Below are 17,585 nucleotides of genomic sequence, written 5' to 3'. Positions count from 1 at the left end.
ACATATAAGAATTTATTTCGTCCATATTTGATACCCAGAAGTCCCAAAATATCTTATTAACTTTTTTTTTTCCATAGTAGATCTTTTTAAAATCTAACAGGCTGAAGTTTATAGGAGCAGATGTTGCTTTTTCCAGGTACTTAAAAAAAGAGGAGACATCTTCCTTGTCTCTCAAAGTAGTTGGTCCTGGTGGTGTGTTTTGGAAATAAGACATTTTAGCTATGAATTGAAATTAATATACCAGAAAATCCTGTTTATCCTTAGCTAAGGTAGTCAGAAGATCTGTATTTATATCCATATATTCCAACCTTCAGGGGAAGAATCTACTGAAATCCTTGGACAAATTCCTTGGCTAGTGTCCTGTCATCAGTTATATCTTGGCTGGACTTAATGCTTTAAAAGAGGCAAAGCCTACAATGTAAGAATCATTTGTTTGCATTAAGGCTTTATTTTACATATTTTTATTAAATATTGAGATGACACTAATTTATAAAAAATTCAATGGCTTTTACCAGACAGCACATCTAATTTACATAGCAAATATCCAATAAATGTCAATGAACTAAATAACTATATCTAGTAATCAAGTTATATGGTAAGACTGGAGATGGAAAAGAACAATATGTTTTAAGAACCTTACTGAGTTTGGAGAAGATCCAGTTTGGAAGAACACTACTAGTTGGGCAAATTGTATTTATAGCAAGTCTCAAAGATTAATAAAAGCTATAGTACTTAATTCACATGATTATTGAGAGGCTTAAAGGAGATAGTGCCTATAAAGCATCTTTCCAAGTTTAAAGCACTATATAATTGTCAGTTCTTGTAATCTAGACATCATTGAAAGGAGTGCCTATACACAATTTATGGCTTCTTGAAATATAAGATAGTCTGCAATAACTTGGGAAACTGGTAATGACCTAGTCTTGCACATAAAACTACTTCCCTTTATATTCTATCTCTGCAATGGAGTATTCTAAAAGGAATTTGGAAACAGGTGATACACTCTTTAATGCTCTAGAAACAAGTCAGTAATGTTTGTAGTGACAAACCATACTTATAAATTTATCACTGATGTAGATCATACATCAATCTCTATTCTCCCTTGGGAGGACTTTGACCTAACTTGATCAAAGATTGCCAGTTCCTTAGAATGAACTTTTAAGCAAAGGCTGCCTTGGCACTTAAGACTTAAAAGTCTGAAGTTTTAATGGATAGTCAAATGCTGGATTTTTGTAAGAAACAAGATGCGTATCATATTGTTCTGCATGTCTGGTTTTGCATTTCTTATAAAGACACACAGACAGTATAAAAGTGCTAAGTAATAGTAGTCCACTTGTGCTGCACAGACCTGCAAAAATGAATAAGAAACTTGGCTTTGTTGTAAATGTGGTGCAGGCTTTTCTCCATTCACTCGTCCTGGTTAGACTCAGCCCTGCTTTGTTAGATGCCAATACACATACGTTGTAAGTTGTACTTGGTGAGAGCCCGTGCAAGGGGTGCTCCCTGGCTATGGTGTGGATCTCTCTCAGCACTGTCTGTTTTTCTGCTCTGTCTTCAGGGTGGTAGATAAGCTGATACATGTGCACCACGGAATTGGGTGCACACCAGCGGATGAGCGCAGATGTATCAGTGGTCTCGGATACTTCCTGGAGTTTAGGTGGGTCTGGGATGGTGTCTTCTCCACTGAGGCCGGGACAGCGGCAGCGTGATGATTTCTGTAGTATGTCACATGGAGTTTGGAGATGCTTGCAGGGATGATAATCACAGGGGATATCCTGCTTAACCAGCTCCTTTCTGTCTTCTTCCTCCTCATAACTGTAGTCATCCAGCATGTAGATTGGAATTCCTGCAATTGAAGCACTTGGCTGATGTCCCCCAGTGGTCTGTGCCCTTTCATTGGTTCTGGGAGTGCTTATTGTGTGTGGAAGAGTGGGAATCCTGGGGTGTTGCTTAGGGAATGGAGTAGAGTTTGAAGTAGTTAGTGAGATACCTGGTTCAATAGAAGATTGGTTAAAGAAGTTTTTCCTTATAGTATTTTCTTTCCTTAGTTTTGTTGGAGCTGTTTTTCCAATCCTGGGTGGAATAGTCACATCATCAGGACCTACTGAAGGGACTGTGGTTGGGATGATTGCTATCCTTCCAACACTTTGGGTAGGCAGTACAAATTTCAGTGTAGTAAAGGTAGCTTTCTTGCTTGGGATAGAATTTTCCTTGGTAACGTTTGGTGTTCCTAAAGCAGGAAATGCTGTGGGCTCTGTTTTATGGAAACTGGGAGAAGCCAGTGTCACTGGTTGGTTTGATCCATTTAATGGTTTACTAGAATTGTTAGCACTGCTTTCCAAGGAAGGACTTGATGTCATGAAGGTTGAGTTTCTTTTAGAATAACACTTGTTGTACAGTTGGGAAAGGGAAAGAGAAGATGAAAATGTACTGTTGGGATCTGCAACTGGAGTACACATAGTGTCATTGGACCTGGAAAGTTGAGACAAACCAGTTAGAGAATACTTTATATTAATGTTAGAGTGATGAGGGGTCGATGGATGGACTAAGCCCCTAAAGGTATCTATCTATGTATCTATCTGTCTGTCTGTCTATCCAACTAATCCTGATCCCTTCCAAAAGATCTCAGATTCCTATATGTATCATTCCTCTGGGTAAAGAGCCCTACAAAAATCATTTGTTACTATGAGAGACCTGTGCTAAATTATAATCAGCCATAAACACCTTAACTGAATTTGTTTATCCAATAAACTTTGGAGCAATGGCAGATTATAGTAGCAGTAATTTTGCTAAGGAACTGTGTAGTGAAAAGGAGGAAGATCAAATAATGAAGTCCTGCATGGGAGATAAAGCTATTCTGGATATGGAAGTAGAATCTAATGTCCTTTGAGTAGCTAGGACCTAGTATGGATGCTTTGAACCTTAATAGGGACCAAATGAATGAGGAGAAGGGAGTGGAAGAATGACCAATAAACCTGTCCCTACTGCACAGTGCACAGTTTTGGAGAACGGAGAGCTCTGAACAAGCTTGAAGGACAACCAACATCCATACGCTTAACTTTTTACTTGCCTTGTAATTAGAGGGGTAAAGATATGAAGAAGCAAATTTTCTCACAAATATCAATTTCCCTGACCTTTATATGAACTATAAAATAGAAGGACTTCTTTGTTTTGATTACTTTTCATGTATTTTCCAGAAGCTGGTGAACAGATCATTAATTGGAAGTAAGATCATGGGGGTGACTGGATCCAGGTTTCTCAAAGGCTGTGCCAAAAAGTGCAAGTTCTGAGAAACCCTACAAAATTGGAATTTAATATGAGATAGGTGAGAGGACTCTTGTCACTTAGAGATCAACTTATCAAAGTTCAGAGAAGGGTTCATTACTGAGGAAGCTGCAAGGTGATGAATTGTTTGTTTCTATATACTTAGATTTGTGTATGTCTCCTTTGACTGAATATAAGCTCCTTGAGGGAAGGAATTTAACTTTTGGTTTGGAATTCCCATCCCCCTAATAAGTGCTTCACTCATGTATACTTAATAAATGCTTGTGAATTTTTAGACTACCATTCTAGATCCTTCAAGTATGGAATGAAGACTTTTGTAAAAACTATCCTTCCTTTAAATTAGGTTTTTTAAGCTACTTTTTGATTACAGCAAAATGGTTAACCTTTGCATGCCTACCTCAAAATTTCTTGTTAACATGTTAAGTTTGTTATTCAGTTAGGGTGTCTTATATTCTAGTATAGTAATTTCAGTCTGGAGCAAGAAATCATAGTATTTGTGTTTGTAAGTTAAGCAGTCCTGGGATTTGAGGAATCATTCTAATAAAGGCAATACATAATTCCTGAATAGAATGTCCATCAGAATAAAATGACTAGCATATAAACTATTGTTGGAGGGTTATATGGATTTTGTTTGAATTGGGATATATTGATAATGCTGTGAGAATTCTGGGGATCTTCCTATTATCTTGTCATAATGGTGTACTGGTATTTGATAAACAGTGACAAAGGACCATTTTGATGGCTTACTTGGAGGAATCCTCAAAGTTATATGCTTTTTATTAAAAAACTAAAATCCTAGGTGGAATAAGACAAAAAGAACATAAAGTATCACACAGCAGTAGAAAAGACAAGTAATTTGTGTAAGAGCTATTAGTAAAGCTATTATTATCTGAGGCCCCTCTATCACAAAGTCCTTTTTCCCAGCGAAATAACAAAGCCAGTTACCTGCTCAGGACCATTTTCTCTGTGTTAGAGAGGAGCCAGGACAAGTCACAGCTACAAGTTAAAGGATTGCCATATAGGTTGATGAAAATGACTTGGGAGGAATCCAGAGACCAAGGTTTGAAGGAACTCAAGTTGCAGCTATACAACAAAAAGTAAAGAATTAGAGAAGGATGAGAGGGGTAGGTATAAATTGTCAGTTTTATTATTATGATTATATTACAAAGGTAATAAAAAATTGTATCAGCAGATAAGAGATGAGTCCTGGGCCCACTTCTACCATTAACCAATTATGATCTTCAAGTCACTTTTAGTACCTTTGTATCCTACTTTTTACTTTGATCAAATACCAGTTCTTATCTCAGATGCTTCTAATAAGAATCAACTGAAATAGCTATAAAAAGCATTTTAAGAACAATAAAGCCCAATAAATTACTATGGAATAAGCATTCAAATTTGTTAACAAGACTAATAATAAAAGATTGAGAACCTATACTATCTCAAATGATGGCCTCTAACATTCTGCTATTTCACTGTCATTTTAGAAATATTAACCCGCAATTGTAGTTAGCCCTGATTTTTTTTTTTTTAATCTCTTAGGCTTTCTTAGGCTCAGACATTATACCAATTGCACAATACATGGGCACATCCATACATGTATGAACATTCTATATGAGTGAGAGAGAGAGAGAGAGGAGAGAGAGATACTATATACTGAGAAGATGACAAAAATGTAGAGTGGATGAATTAGGATGCGTATTCTGCTATGGCTGATGTCAGGAGCAATCTCTAGACTCAATAATTTTACTACATAGACTGGCAAGCACATTTCCCAAATTACTCCAGAGATAACCTCAAGATCTCTAGCAAATTATTCTAGTGTAAAAGAGAATTTTGTTCGTGATTTATTCTTGTTTTTATTTTTTGTGTCCTTTCACTCAAAATTAGCTTATTGCTATTGCTATTAGTGCACTTTGAAAAGTGGTTTCAGATTTGTCTCTGAAAAGTAGCCTCACTAAACTAACCTCTGGATTTCTGTTTATATCTTATGTTTCCCTCCCCTTTGTTGAATTATCTCATCCTAACATTTTTGTATATATTAATCTTTAAATTGAGTTTCTAGGGCAGTTTAAAAAGGGGAGTGGTTACAAAAAGGCAACCTACAGTTTGGGGGATGGGATATGAAACTACTTTTCCTTAGATATTAATAGAATGATTATCTTCTTGTGAACGTTAGGGTTTGTTTGTTTTTTAGCAACAAGTGGCAAACTGCTGCATAACTTGAAAAAACAGGCTGTTTTGAAAAATACACTGGATTTAGAGTCAGAGAATCTGAATTTTTGTCATAACTTTAAGTCACCTTTCTCCTTGGACAAGTCTCCTTACTCTTCTCAGCCTCAAATTTCTCAGTGGCAAAGGAGTTGGATGATCTGATTGAGCCTGAAAAGCCCTTTGAGCTTTAAACTATGATTATTTTGGGAAAGAACCTCATACTGAACCTCATACTAACATTTATCAAAAATGAATGCTCATTGTTCAAATTGACATGTTATAATGGGAGAGAGTGCAGGATTTGGGTTAAAAGACCTGAGTCTGAATCCCAATTCTACTTAATTACTCTGACTTGTGTGATCTTAAGATCTCAGTTTTCTCATCTTTAAAATGAGGAAGACCAGATGACTTTAAAGGTGGCTTCAAGCTCCAAATCTATGATCATAGAATCCCCAGAAATCCTCTTTCTATAAAATTAGCAGCTCAAGACATTAGCCCCAAATGTTAAAATCCTAGTAATGATTGCTTTATAGACTGGAATAGCAATAACGGATTTCTCCTAGTATTGGTAGAATTGTTTGAAATAATGTGGATAAATGGGAACTTTGCTGATAATTCAGGCAATTCAATCTTGTTCATTTTCATAAGGTTTTATTTTGTGTCTTCTATGTACAAGACATACATTTTACCAGACAGTGGCATTCCTTTTTTTTCTAAAAGGAAAGAATGTTTTACTTGTTTTGAATCAAATCTAGCTTTTCCTACTGAAAACTCTTTTCATTTTCAGTAATGTAAAACAAATAGGCAAGGTCTCTAATTTGTTTAACAAGTTTTTGTCAATATATTTGGAGGAAAGGGAATTAGCACTGATTAATGCTTACTATGTACCAGGCACAAATATCTCATTTGATAATCCTGTGAAGTACATGCTGCTATTATTCCAGTTTTAGAATTGAGAAAATTGAAGCAGATAGGAGCTAAGTGACTTGTCACACAATTAAAATAAGTATCTAAGGCAGGATTTGAATGACAGTCTTCCTGATTCCAGTATTAACTCAGGTCTGATTACAGAGTTAGTACTCTTATCTGTGGCACCATCCAACTGCCTCAATTTTAGATTGATTCTCCCGGCAGTCACTTTTTCAGCCCATGCCAAGGTTTAAGTAGCTCAACCCAGGACCAAATCTCAGCAAAATTAAAAGATGATGTTTCTTTCTTTAGCACCACCTCTTCAGAGCTTTCTTCCCTGCCAATTCCCTAAATGATATCCCAGCATCTTTCTGCTACTGTCTGGCAATTGGTGACAGATAGTCTTGCTCCCAAGGCAAAATGTTGCTAGTTCCATCTTTCCCTCACATTAAAATGTAAACAACTGGTAGAAAGTACATTGAATTTAGTGTCAAAAACAAAGTGAATGAAAAATTCATATTAACCTGCATTAGGATAAGAAGCCCATTAAAATAATGCATTATTAGTACGTACAAGTTTAAGAGGTGTTGCAAATAGACAATTAAGCATGGAATTTAGTAGAGGTAAATCAGGATAAATCACATTTGGAAAAACTCCATGGTGTTTTCAATGTGTGCTAACTACTGTGTACAACGAAAGCTCTCCTTTTCACACCAATATTTTTCCTAGGATTAGCAATGACTCCCAATAATGGAATACTTTATCTCAGGAGAGAAACAAAATTTCAAAGAACCCACAAGCCAGTGGAAAGAAGTTTGATATACATATAGAGGATGGAGCAAGTTACTTAGAATTATGTTTAGAGAACTGGCATGAAGTTATTACATATATGACCCAAAAATAAGATACAGAGTAAATGTCACAAATATATGCAACAAGAAATGTCAGCTTAATTGTTGCAGAGATTTGGAAAAAGTTTGTTTAAGGGCAATGGTAGGAACCATCAGTGTGGGAGTTCCATCTACATTGTAAGTTATAACAAATCAGATTGCATGTCTCAGAACCAGTAAATTAACTGAGGCACATGAAAGTCAAGTGACTTTCCTGTCTTGTAGCTGAAAATTAAAATAGAGACTAGAACTTGAATAATCCTGACCCCAACTCTATCTTGTACTGACATCCCTGAAATAGAAAAAGAACCAAGGGAAGGCTTGTAGAACATTGGGTATATCTTCTGTGGGACACAATATGAACAAGAATCCTACAGAATAAATAATGAAGAAGCTGTGCCTTGCATTAGTGGGGAGAGGGACTGCCTATACAGTAAAATACATCTCACCAGTCAGTCCAACAAATTAGAAAACCAAAAACAGTATTCTTAGTTCTGGTTCCTTCAAGACCAGGCTCTTTTCCCCTGGAACAAACTGGTTATGGTAATGTTTTAGTGTATGCTAACAGGTTACAGAGTGCCCCTATGAAGTAATGGCTAATGGGCCTCCTGAAAACCATACACAAAACACACAAATTAAAATTACTAAAATACTGGGCATTTTGGCCAGGAAACACAGGTTTTTTGTTTTTTTTTTTTGTTTGTTTGTTTTGTTTTTTCTTTAAAGAAGGTAAAAAGAAATATGGTTTTAAAAAGAAGTATCTTTTTATATACACAATTAGTAACAATCTTGGATGGGCCATTCTTTTTTACTCTTCCTTAAATTCATGACCACATTTTTTCCCCTGTTGGTATGTGCTGTATTTCTAGTTTTTCATAGTTTTTGTCCTCTGGATTCCTCATATTTTCAGTGTTTTCTCCCCAAACTATTATTCAGTCATCATAGTTGCAGTACTCTCATATGTGGTACTAGGCACTGAAGGGTTTTATACCAATCCTCCCACACATTCCAAGGTATGGAGCTGCTAAACCAGAACTGTATGTTCCCAACTAGGAAAACTGGAAACTTTACCATACCATGCTATTTCTGAGTCAGAATCCAACAATGACCCTGACAACTAAGCTTTCTGAAGCTAAAATAAACCTTAAAATCTTTATGGAAGCTAAGGCTAAGATTTGGGATTCAAGTTGTTACACACGTATCTATGCCTTTAATCAAGCTATTATTCCCTTTCTGGACTTAACAAAGATGGATAGCTTGGATTGGCTTTGATGGGATTTTTTCCAATGTAACCTTTTTGGATAAAAGGTGGTCACAATGTGGGAGAATTATTTTTCTGGATATGGTTGGTCACACGTTGAGGGCAATTGCCTATGTGTCATAATCCATGGGACCTGTAAAGGCTATCTTGCTCACAAATAAACTCATCACTTGAGGCGTCAATAGTGTCTGATATCCCCCCATTAGTAATTTTTTTCTCTTTGAGTTAAGCATCTTTTAAGGTTCTTTTAAAATGAAAAAATCTCAGGGTTAATTTCTCTACTTTTTTGTGGATGTCATTAAACCTGAGATACTGATATGTTATAAAAATAACAGCATAGATGAAAGATATTAAATCATTAATGTAAGATCTTAAAATACAGACGCACAAACATTAAGCATAGTGATCTAAGGTCTATCTCTCTGAGAAACACTTACTTTTGGAATAGAAGAGATTGCAAATGAGGAGTATCTTCAAATATTTTTGTTTTAACAAGACTTAGTGCTTGAGAATCTTGACAATCCAGCACTCGCAGGTTAGGTGTAGCCTTGAATATTTCCCCATCAAGGCTTTTCAGCCTTGCCATCTTCTTAAGGTAGAGGGACCTGAGGTTTGGTATGTCCCTGATCCATCCCAGCTGGACTGAAATACAGAGAGGAAATTTTATTGACCATGCAAAGAGAAGCAAAAGGAAAAGGGCACTAAAAGGGCACTTTTTCTTATACTTTGATTGCTCTCCACTTCCACCCCGACTCCCTCCTCTTCTTCCCTAGAAAAGCAAAAGCTTCACCTTCCAAGTTCTAATTCAATTTTCTAAATTCTCTTGTTCTAAATGGGATTTATGTGGGAAAAAGACTTTTTTCTTTGAGATAAATTTATCAATAATGATAATAAGGGGCATTTATATTATGCTATAAGATTATAAAATATTTTACTTGTGGTACCTCATTTAGCCCTTCTAAGAACCCTATAATTTTGTTGTGCTCAGTTCTTTGTGACCTTACTTGGGGTTTTCTTGGCAATGATGTTGGAACTGCAGCTTCTAAAAGAAATGTAGCAGTAATCCTGAGGCCCCCAGACCTTAGGAGTGCTATTGTTCTAATCTAATTGTTCTGTCTATGATCCTAAAGTCTCCTGGCTTTAAGAATATTATAGTATAGTCCTAGAAACTTTCCTGCCAGATAACAATCTGTTGGTCAATAATAACAGGTTTCTGAGACAAAAGATGAGGTGCATACCAGACTACTGCTCAACCCCACTTTTAAACTATAAAATTCAGTATTGAGGTGAATAACAGACCTTTCCTTAGTTCTATCTCTAAGCCATAAAATTAGCATATCAGTGACACGAAGAATCAAATATCTTTGTCTTGTCCTATAAATTTATCTTCTTTCTCCTGTTTTTTTGCTAAAATCTTTTGGAATTTAGACTGCTTCAATTGGCATTACAATTACAATAAATTTTGCCCCTTGACTTAGAGATAGATTCAAGCCCTGCAAATTCTTTTGAGACACCTCATGACACTAGTCTGCAACCTCAACCTTTTGGATAATTCCATTCCTTTTGAAACTCAACATAATGGTTTGACATTTTCTTCTCCAGTTTATTTTAACAGATAAGGAAACTGAGGCAAACAAAGTTAAGTGATTTGCCCAGGCACACAGGGCTAATAAGTGTCTGAGGATGATTTTGAATTTGGGTCTTCCAGGTCTGATGCTCCGTTTACTGCACTACCTAATTGCCCCAAGAACCTCGTGAGCAATACATAGTAATTCCCATTTAACAGATGAGAAAATCTGAAGCAAAGAAAAGTGACTCAAAAGTCAGTTAGTAAATGTCTGAGGGGGACTCAAGTCCAATGTTCTCTTTCTCTACTAAACCAACTAAACAAGAAAGTATGAGAAAGGACTGACCCTCCAGTGGATGGAACTCAGAGTGTACAGACCTAGTGCTGAGTTCATCAAGTCTATTTCCTGAGCATCTATAAATGCTTATTTAGTAGAATGACTACATATGTGTTTATGTGTAATCGTATACATATGTGTGTATACATATATGTATTGTGTGCATGTGTGTCTATAGGGGTGTATATATGTGTGTGTATATCTATAAATATATATATGTGTGTGTATAATATAATATTTATATTCCCAGACTGTCTGTATTGGGTGGTATTATTCAGTAAAGAAAAAAAATTTTGTACTATGCTTTCTTCTTTATCCCCTTATGACACCATATACATACCCAAACACATGCAAATATATATACTTTATATGTTATTATGTCTATATGTATGTGTATCCATGTGTGTGTGTATATATATACATATATATATACACATAATGTAACATAAAAGTATATATATACACATAATGCAACATAAAAGTATATGCTTACGTATAGATAGATGATAGTGTGTGTGTCTTTGAGTGTATCCTTTTGTATTAATATCTTCCTTCTTTGAGGGCCACACTGGCCACAGAAGAAGTCAGTGCCTAGTCAAGCACTTTTTGCCTCAGACATATATTGGCTTTTTGAGGATGGGCAAGGTCATTTCACTTTTCAAAGTTGCTTAAGTTGCACATGAGTAGCAGCAATTAAAAAAAAATGTTTTTGCACATCATAAATTCCCCACTATGTTTGTAGTTTAAATCCCAATCCCATTCCCAGAAAAATCCTCAGACTTACTTTCTGGAAGAAAAGTCCCACTCAGATCCAGTACTTCCATGGTTTGCATCGGTATCTTTTCTCCAGCTTCGTTTAATATTCTTTGAGCAAAAGCTGACTCCTTAATTCCACCTTGATCATTTTTTCCCAACAGGGTAGCTGACAGGTTAAGGAGACGTAGGGATGGAAAGCAGGAAAATGCCCCAGGTTGGATTTCCAGAATAGGATTTCCAACAAGTGAGAGCTCTGTCAGGTTCTGCAACATCATAGTTTGGCAGCTGGGCATGGATGAGAGCTTGTTGTAGCTTAGGTCCAGAGTTTCAAGGCTCTCAAAGACTGGGGTTCCCCCCCAGTGAAGCTCTTGGATCAGGTTGTTCCTCAGGATAAGAACTTTAAGACTGGAAAGGTCCCTCAGGTCCTGATCTCTCAGTTCCTTCAACTTGTTACTGCTTAGGTCTAAGCTTTGTAGTGTCTTTGGCAGACAGGGAGGGAAGTTTTCAAGATTTCTGTTGACTAGAAACAAGGTGGCTACTGTTGTCTTATTGAATTCCTTGCAAGATGAGCTAGAAAAATTGAGTTTGTCTTCCTGGGGACCAAGTTCTGTGACTTGAAAGAGAGTTGCTATTGCCTTTGGCACAGCAACACCTTCCATGCTCAGTGGGCTCTCAGGTGCTGCCCATCGCAGCTCCATCATGGTAAGCAGCAGCAAGTACAACATTCTGTATTTTCAGTAGCCTCCAAGCATAGACCTTTTGGGGAGAGGGTAGCAAAGACCATCAGAAGACATAGCAAATACAGTTGCTGTTCAGTGTTCAGAAGGAGTTTCTAAGTAAAAGGTGGATTTTCCTGTTATACCTGGAATGGTTACCTAGAAGCAGGGGATGTAGTAAGGTCTTTACTGGAATGAACATCAATCCTTCTAAAAAGCTTAGAAGGGAAAGCCATTGCTATAATTTTAGAAAAGCCTGGGATATTTTGACATGGGAATTGTGAGACCTTAAAAACCTCCAAGGTCAACACCCTCACTTTCTAGGTAGATACCATTTCCTAATAATTCCTGAGGCCCCTATGTATCAAGCTAAAATATTAAGTTGCCACTCCTAGGCTCAAAAAGTGTGGGGCATGAAAACTTGATGAATTCCAGCTGAAATCTTTTCCCTATAGGAATGGATTGGGGCTGAGAGAGAAAGCACAAGCTACATTCCAAGGTCTCTGGGAACACAGAATATTTTTTTAAATATTTGTTTAAAAATTATGAGCTTGACAAACATCAATAAACATGTATATATCATTATACAAAACAAAAAGAAAAAAAGAAAACTGAAAAACATGAGTTTTTCTTTTGTACAACTTGGCTTGTTGTTGTACAGTTGTACAACTGACTTGCTCACTACTAGAGAAACAGCAAGATACAGCGGACCTTAGAGTCAGGAAGAAAAAGTTTCCATTCCTGCCTCCAACACTTCAATGAATCAGTAAACATTTATTAAATACCTACTATGTGCCAGGCACTGTGCTAAGCCCTAGTGATCATGAACAAACCCCAAGAACAAATCACTTCATCTCTGTAAGCCTCTGTTTGCTCATCTGTCAAATGGGGATAGACCTCAGAAACAATGTTTCTAAAATGTTTGCAAATTATACTGTACTACATAAAATTCAGTTATTAAGGTGAGGGAGCAAAGAAACCCCTAGAATATGGGATCTCCAAACTAGCTACTCCCTCAGTCCAGCTATTGATGTCTGCACTAGCTCACAATGTTAATTATGACCGGAGCCATTTTTTTCTGCTCACTGGGAAGCCTGAGCGATGAATTGTAGTCCGTCATACTTCTAATTATAGGAAATAGGAAAGCCACTTCCACCATCTGAGCCTCAGTTTCTTTCTCCATAAAATGAGGAAGCTAGGCTGGATGATTTCTAAGATCCCTTCCAGTTTCTACAACAATAGCCATGATTCTGAGAATCTGTTCTTGATAGTGGGATGAGGAGGGGTGGGATGGGGTGGGCTTCAAGGAAGTTCATTCACTTTGTACTTACCAGACAGGCACTTTTTGAAGTATGTAGCCCTCCAGTCTTCCTCAGATTCCCTCTCCCTCTCTCTTTTTTAAAATATAGAGATAGATTTTGACGAAGAACTTGTGAGTCAGCCAGCAGCTTTGTTCACGATCCCAGTGGCAGCTCTTCCCAACTTCTCCCCATCCACGTTCTTTCTGCCCCTCCGCCCATGATTAGGGGCAGAGCTTACTCCAGCCCTCCTGAACCCCGCCCCCTCCCCTTTCTGGTCCTCCTCCTTCACTGAGCTCTCATAGTTATTAGCTCCTTTCTCCTTTTCCCATAGGCCCCTCCCCTCCCCCTCCTCTAAAGCCAGCTCCTCTTTGAGCTAGTTACAGCTTTCCAGCTCTTGTTTTTTACATTGCCTGAATTCTCTGATAGTAAAGTATGAAAGGTTCTTGCTCTCTCAGGATCGGGGTTAACAAGGGTTAATGGGGCTGGATGGTCAGGCAAGAGAGCAGCTTCATCCTCGTTTTTCAGCAATCTGCTTGTTCTACCTAGGCTTTTCGCTTGCAGGTGATTGCCATTTCCATGGGAGAAGTAGAAGCTGAATAGTGAGAAAAGAAAAAAGCCTGTCCCTTTCTACTCAAGGCAGGACAGCCAAATGTCAATCTGGAATGAACTCGGTTACAATTTATGTTTCGTAGTCTGCTGACCAGTGCTGATAGCATTGGAACACAGGACAAGAATATAATGAGGGTCCTTCACAAGTGTCTTCTCCAAAAACAAGAATATGAAGGTTCCCCCCCCCCCAGAAGTGTCTTCTCCAAAAGCAAGAATATAATAGGAGTCCTCCCAGAAGTGTCTTCTCCAAAAACAAGAATAGAGTGAGCATCCCCTTAGAAGTGTCTTCTCCAAAAGCAAGAATTTAACGAGGGTGCCCCAAATGTCTTTTCCAAAAACAAGAATATAATGAAGGTCCCCCACAAGTGTCTTCTCCAAGTTGACACCTAAAAATACTTGTTGATTGATTTGATTATGTACAAAGTGAGAGGAAGAAAGAGGAAGGAAAAAATGAAAGGAGCTCTGCTTGGAAAGGCCTTTAGTTGATCTCAAAAACAGAGATAATAAAAGAGCATTAATCACTTTTGTCCTGCTTTCAGTATACATGCTTGCATTCATTTTGCAGTGGAAATCTGTTTCTAGATGATATATCAAAGTTTCCTTTGTGTTTTATTTCATTTACAATAAAAGTGGAATTCCTAAGATCAGTCAATGGTCAATAAACATCTATTTTTTTAAGGTTTACTTTCGCCTCCCCCCACCCCAGTACATGGTTATACATGTACATTCATATTTTTTTTACATATTTCCTCATGAATCATGTTGGGAGAGAAAAAATAGAAAGAAAAAAACATGAAGGAAAAAAAGTGCACATAGCACATGATGATTTACATTCAGTCTCCATCTCTCTGGATGCAGACAGCATTTTCCATCCAAAGCTTATTGATATTGCCTTAGATCACTAAACCACTGAGAAGAGCCTGATCTATATCATAGTTAATCATCACATAACCTTGCTGTTATTGTGTACAATGCACTCCTGATTCTGCTTCTTTCGCTCAGCATCAGTTCATGTAAATCTTTCCAGGCCTTTTGGAAATAATTTTGTTCATCATTTTCTATAGAACAATAATATTCCATTACTTTCATGTACCATACCTTATTCAGTCATTCCCCAATTGATGGGCATTTACTCATTTTCCTATTCTTTGCCACCAAAGAAAGAGCTACTATAAACATTTTTGCAAATGTGAGTCTTTTTTCCTTCTTTATGATTTCCTTGGGATACAGTAGTATCATTGTAGCACTGCTGAATCAAAGGGTATGCACAGTTTTATAGCACTTTGAGCATAGTTTCAAATTGCTCTGTAGAATGGTTGGATCATTTCACAGCTTCATCAACAATGTATTAGTGGTTAATAAATATTAAGCACTTACTATGTATCAGGCATTGTACTAAACAGTGGAAGTACAAATATGAAAAAAGAAGTAATTTCTGCCCTGAAGAAATTCGCAATCTAATGGATCATGCTTGCCACCTAACAAAATAATCATATTAACAAACTGTATACATAGCACATGTTGAACAGCGGCATTTGCATACTTTTAAGTTCCAGGGAGGTGAAACTGATTATTATTTTTTAAATTTAATGTTTTCTCTTAATTCCTTTTATAAAAGAGAGAAACAGAAAAAAAATAGTTTTGTGTAAAAAGAAGAGAAAAGGACTATTTGTGAAACTAAATTTATTATATAGTTTACTTTTTAAAAATTTATAATAAATTCATTGTTACTTTTTTATTTTTGTAAGAATTAATTATCCATCCATACTACTGGTCTTCAAACTGAACAATAAAAACTTCTATTAAATAAATAATAATAAATCTCTTATTTATTAAAAAATAAAAACAAATATACAAAGCCATTTTGCTCATCTCTTTCTCTCTGTTCTTCCTTTTGTACACTTCTGTACATTCTTTTTTTTTTTTTTCTTTTTGCTGAGACAATTAGGGTTAAGTGACTTGGCCAGGATCACACAGCTAGGACGTGTTAAGTGTCTGAGGTCACATTTGAACTCAAGTCCTCCTGAGTTCAAGGCTGGTGCTCTATCTACTGCCCCACCTAGCTGCCCCACTGTACCACCTAACTGCCTTACTTCTGTACATTCTTTTTAAAATGCTTTGATGACCTTTTTTGTTTTTAGCAACCCTACTTTCAGTTTGAAATGGAGCTTACTTGACACTAATTATCATGAATTTGAAATGTAATTTAGTTAAATTATTAAGAAAAATCTTGACCCCACAAAAAATTATGAAAAAATGCCTCCCCTACTTGGTGTTTGATGGGTGTGGAGCATTGTATATAATGTCAGATTATTTTGATATGCTGATTGACTTTGGATGAATTTTTTCTTTTAATCCTCTCTTTTAAAAAAAATCTGTTTTGGAAGAATTAAACAATTCTGGGAAGAAGAGGAGAAGAAATAGGGAGGAAATTATAGGTAATTAAAGGTAAAAGATATAAAATAATTTAAAATAATAAATTGTTCTTTGGACTCTGCTTACTTAACTCTGCATCAGTTCATTCAAACCTTTCCAGATTTAATTGAAACCATATCTTCTGCTATTTTTTACAATGCTAAAATGTTCTATGACATTCACCTTCCATTATTTATTCAGCTTCGTATTCTTTGCCACAACAAAGAGAGGTGGTATAAATATTTTTATGCATATATTTTTCCCTCTTTGATCTTTTTGTGTTATAGTCTTAATAGTAATAAATTTCTCCCCTTCTCCATGGTTATGAAAAATATTTTCTTCCTTACTCTCCCCATTTTAAAATTATATAATTCTTTACATCTAAGTCATATATATCCATTTGGAATTTATCATGGTAAAGATGACTAATTCTTGTGACAACCTCAATCAGTTCTTGATGACTTAATTACATTATATTGTTCCCTTGATTTTCTTTTTCCTTCCTGTGATTATATTCATATAATTTGAAGATTAGAAAGAAGCTCAACAGTCATCTAATGCAATATATATTCAAAAAGGGCTTCCACTATTATATTTCTGACCTGTGATCATTCTCTACTTGGCAGCCTCCAAGAAGAGGAAGACTACTAAGCTTCTTGGCAGTTCATTCCACTTTTGGATGGTCTTTTAGAGCATTAAACTATTTTTTAAAGGATCTTACCCAGACATTGACTCTAAGTAGAAGAGATTCAATTACATTTTGCTATCTAATTAGTTCTTTAAAAGTTTTATTAGTGCAGAAAATATTATCTTAGTCTGTAAGTTCATTCACTTTTGCTTTGCTGCTTTACTAGCTGTGTAACCTAAGTAATTTGACTTCTCTGGACCTCAGTTTCTTCATCTTGAAAATGAGGAAACTGAAGCAAATGATCTTGAATGAACTTTTAAATTTTGATTCCTATAATTCTATGAACATCCTAAGAATTCCTATACTTCTCTGACATAATTCTAAGAATATGGGTGAATTCTATATCTCAGAGTTGCATGTGAAAAACAAAGCATAGAATGATGTTTCTCTTCAATCCTTGATCAAACAGATAGGAAACTTTTCCTTATTCCAGTCCCATTAAAATTGGAGAGAGTATGAGCATAGAAGGTGAGAAGGAGTTAATCATGAAAGATTGCACCAGATTCTGAGATCAGACCAAAACTTATCTCTCTTCCTGTCATTCCTTATCTAGGTGGCAATGAAAAACACCAGATTTTCTAAGACAATCATAGCATTCGTCTTAAAGGGACATAATCTCTTTCCTCACACTAAAATC

General features: G+C 36.3%; 1 protein-coding gene across 1 annotated transcript; it reads right to left on the bottom strand.

Annotated features, from left to right (window-relative positions):
* Nucleotides 1–582: 582 nt before the first annotated feature.
* Nucleotides 583–13,489, bottom strand: LRRN4 (leucine rich repeat neuronal 4). The gene is made up of 5 exons (XM_003758207.3): nucleotides 13,267–13,489; nucleotides 11,248–11,975; nucleotides 8,997–9,201; nucleotides 4,231–4,368; nucleotides 583–2,472 (listed from the first exon to the last, which is right to left on the bottom strand). Exons 2-5 carry the CDS (start codon nucleotides 11,942–11,944, stop codon nucleotides 1,182–1,184), a joined length of 2,331 nt encoding a protein of 776 aa, XP_003758255.2. The 5' UTR covers nucleotides 11,945–11,975; nucleotides 13,267–13,489; the 3' UTR covers nucleotides 583–1,181.
* Nucleotides 13,490–17,585: the final 4,096 nt, after the last annotated feature.

This window comes from Sarcophilus harrisii, chromosome 2, assembly GCF_902635505.1.
Source record: "Sarcophilus harrisii chromosome 2, mSarHar1.11, whole genome shotgun sequence".
Classification (NCBI taxonomy): domain Eukaryota; kingdom Metazoa; phylum Chordata; class Mammalia; order Dasyuromorphia; family Dasyuridae; genus Sarcophilus; species Sarcophilus harrisii.
Note: the sequence above shows the minus strand (reverse complement) of the source record. Positions and strands in the feature narration are given on the sequence as shown.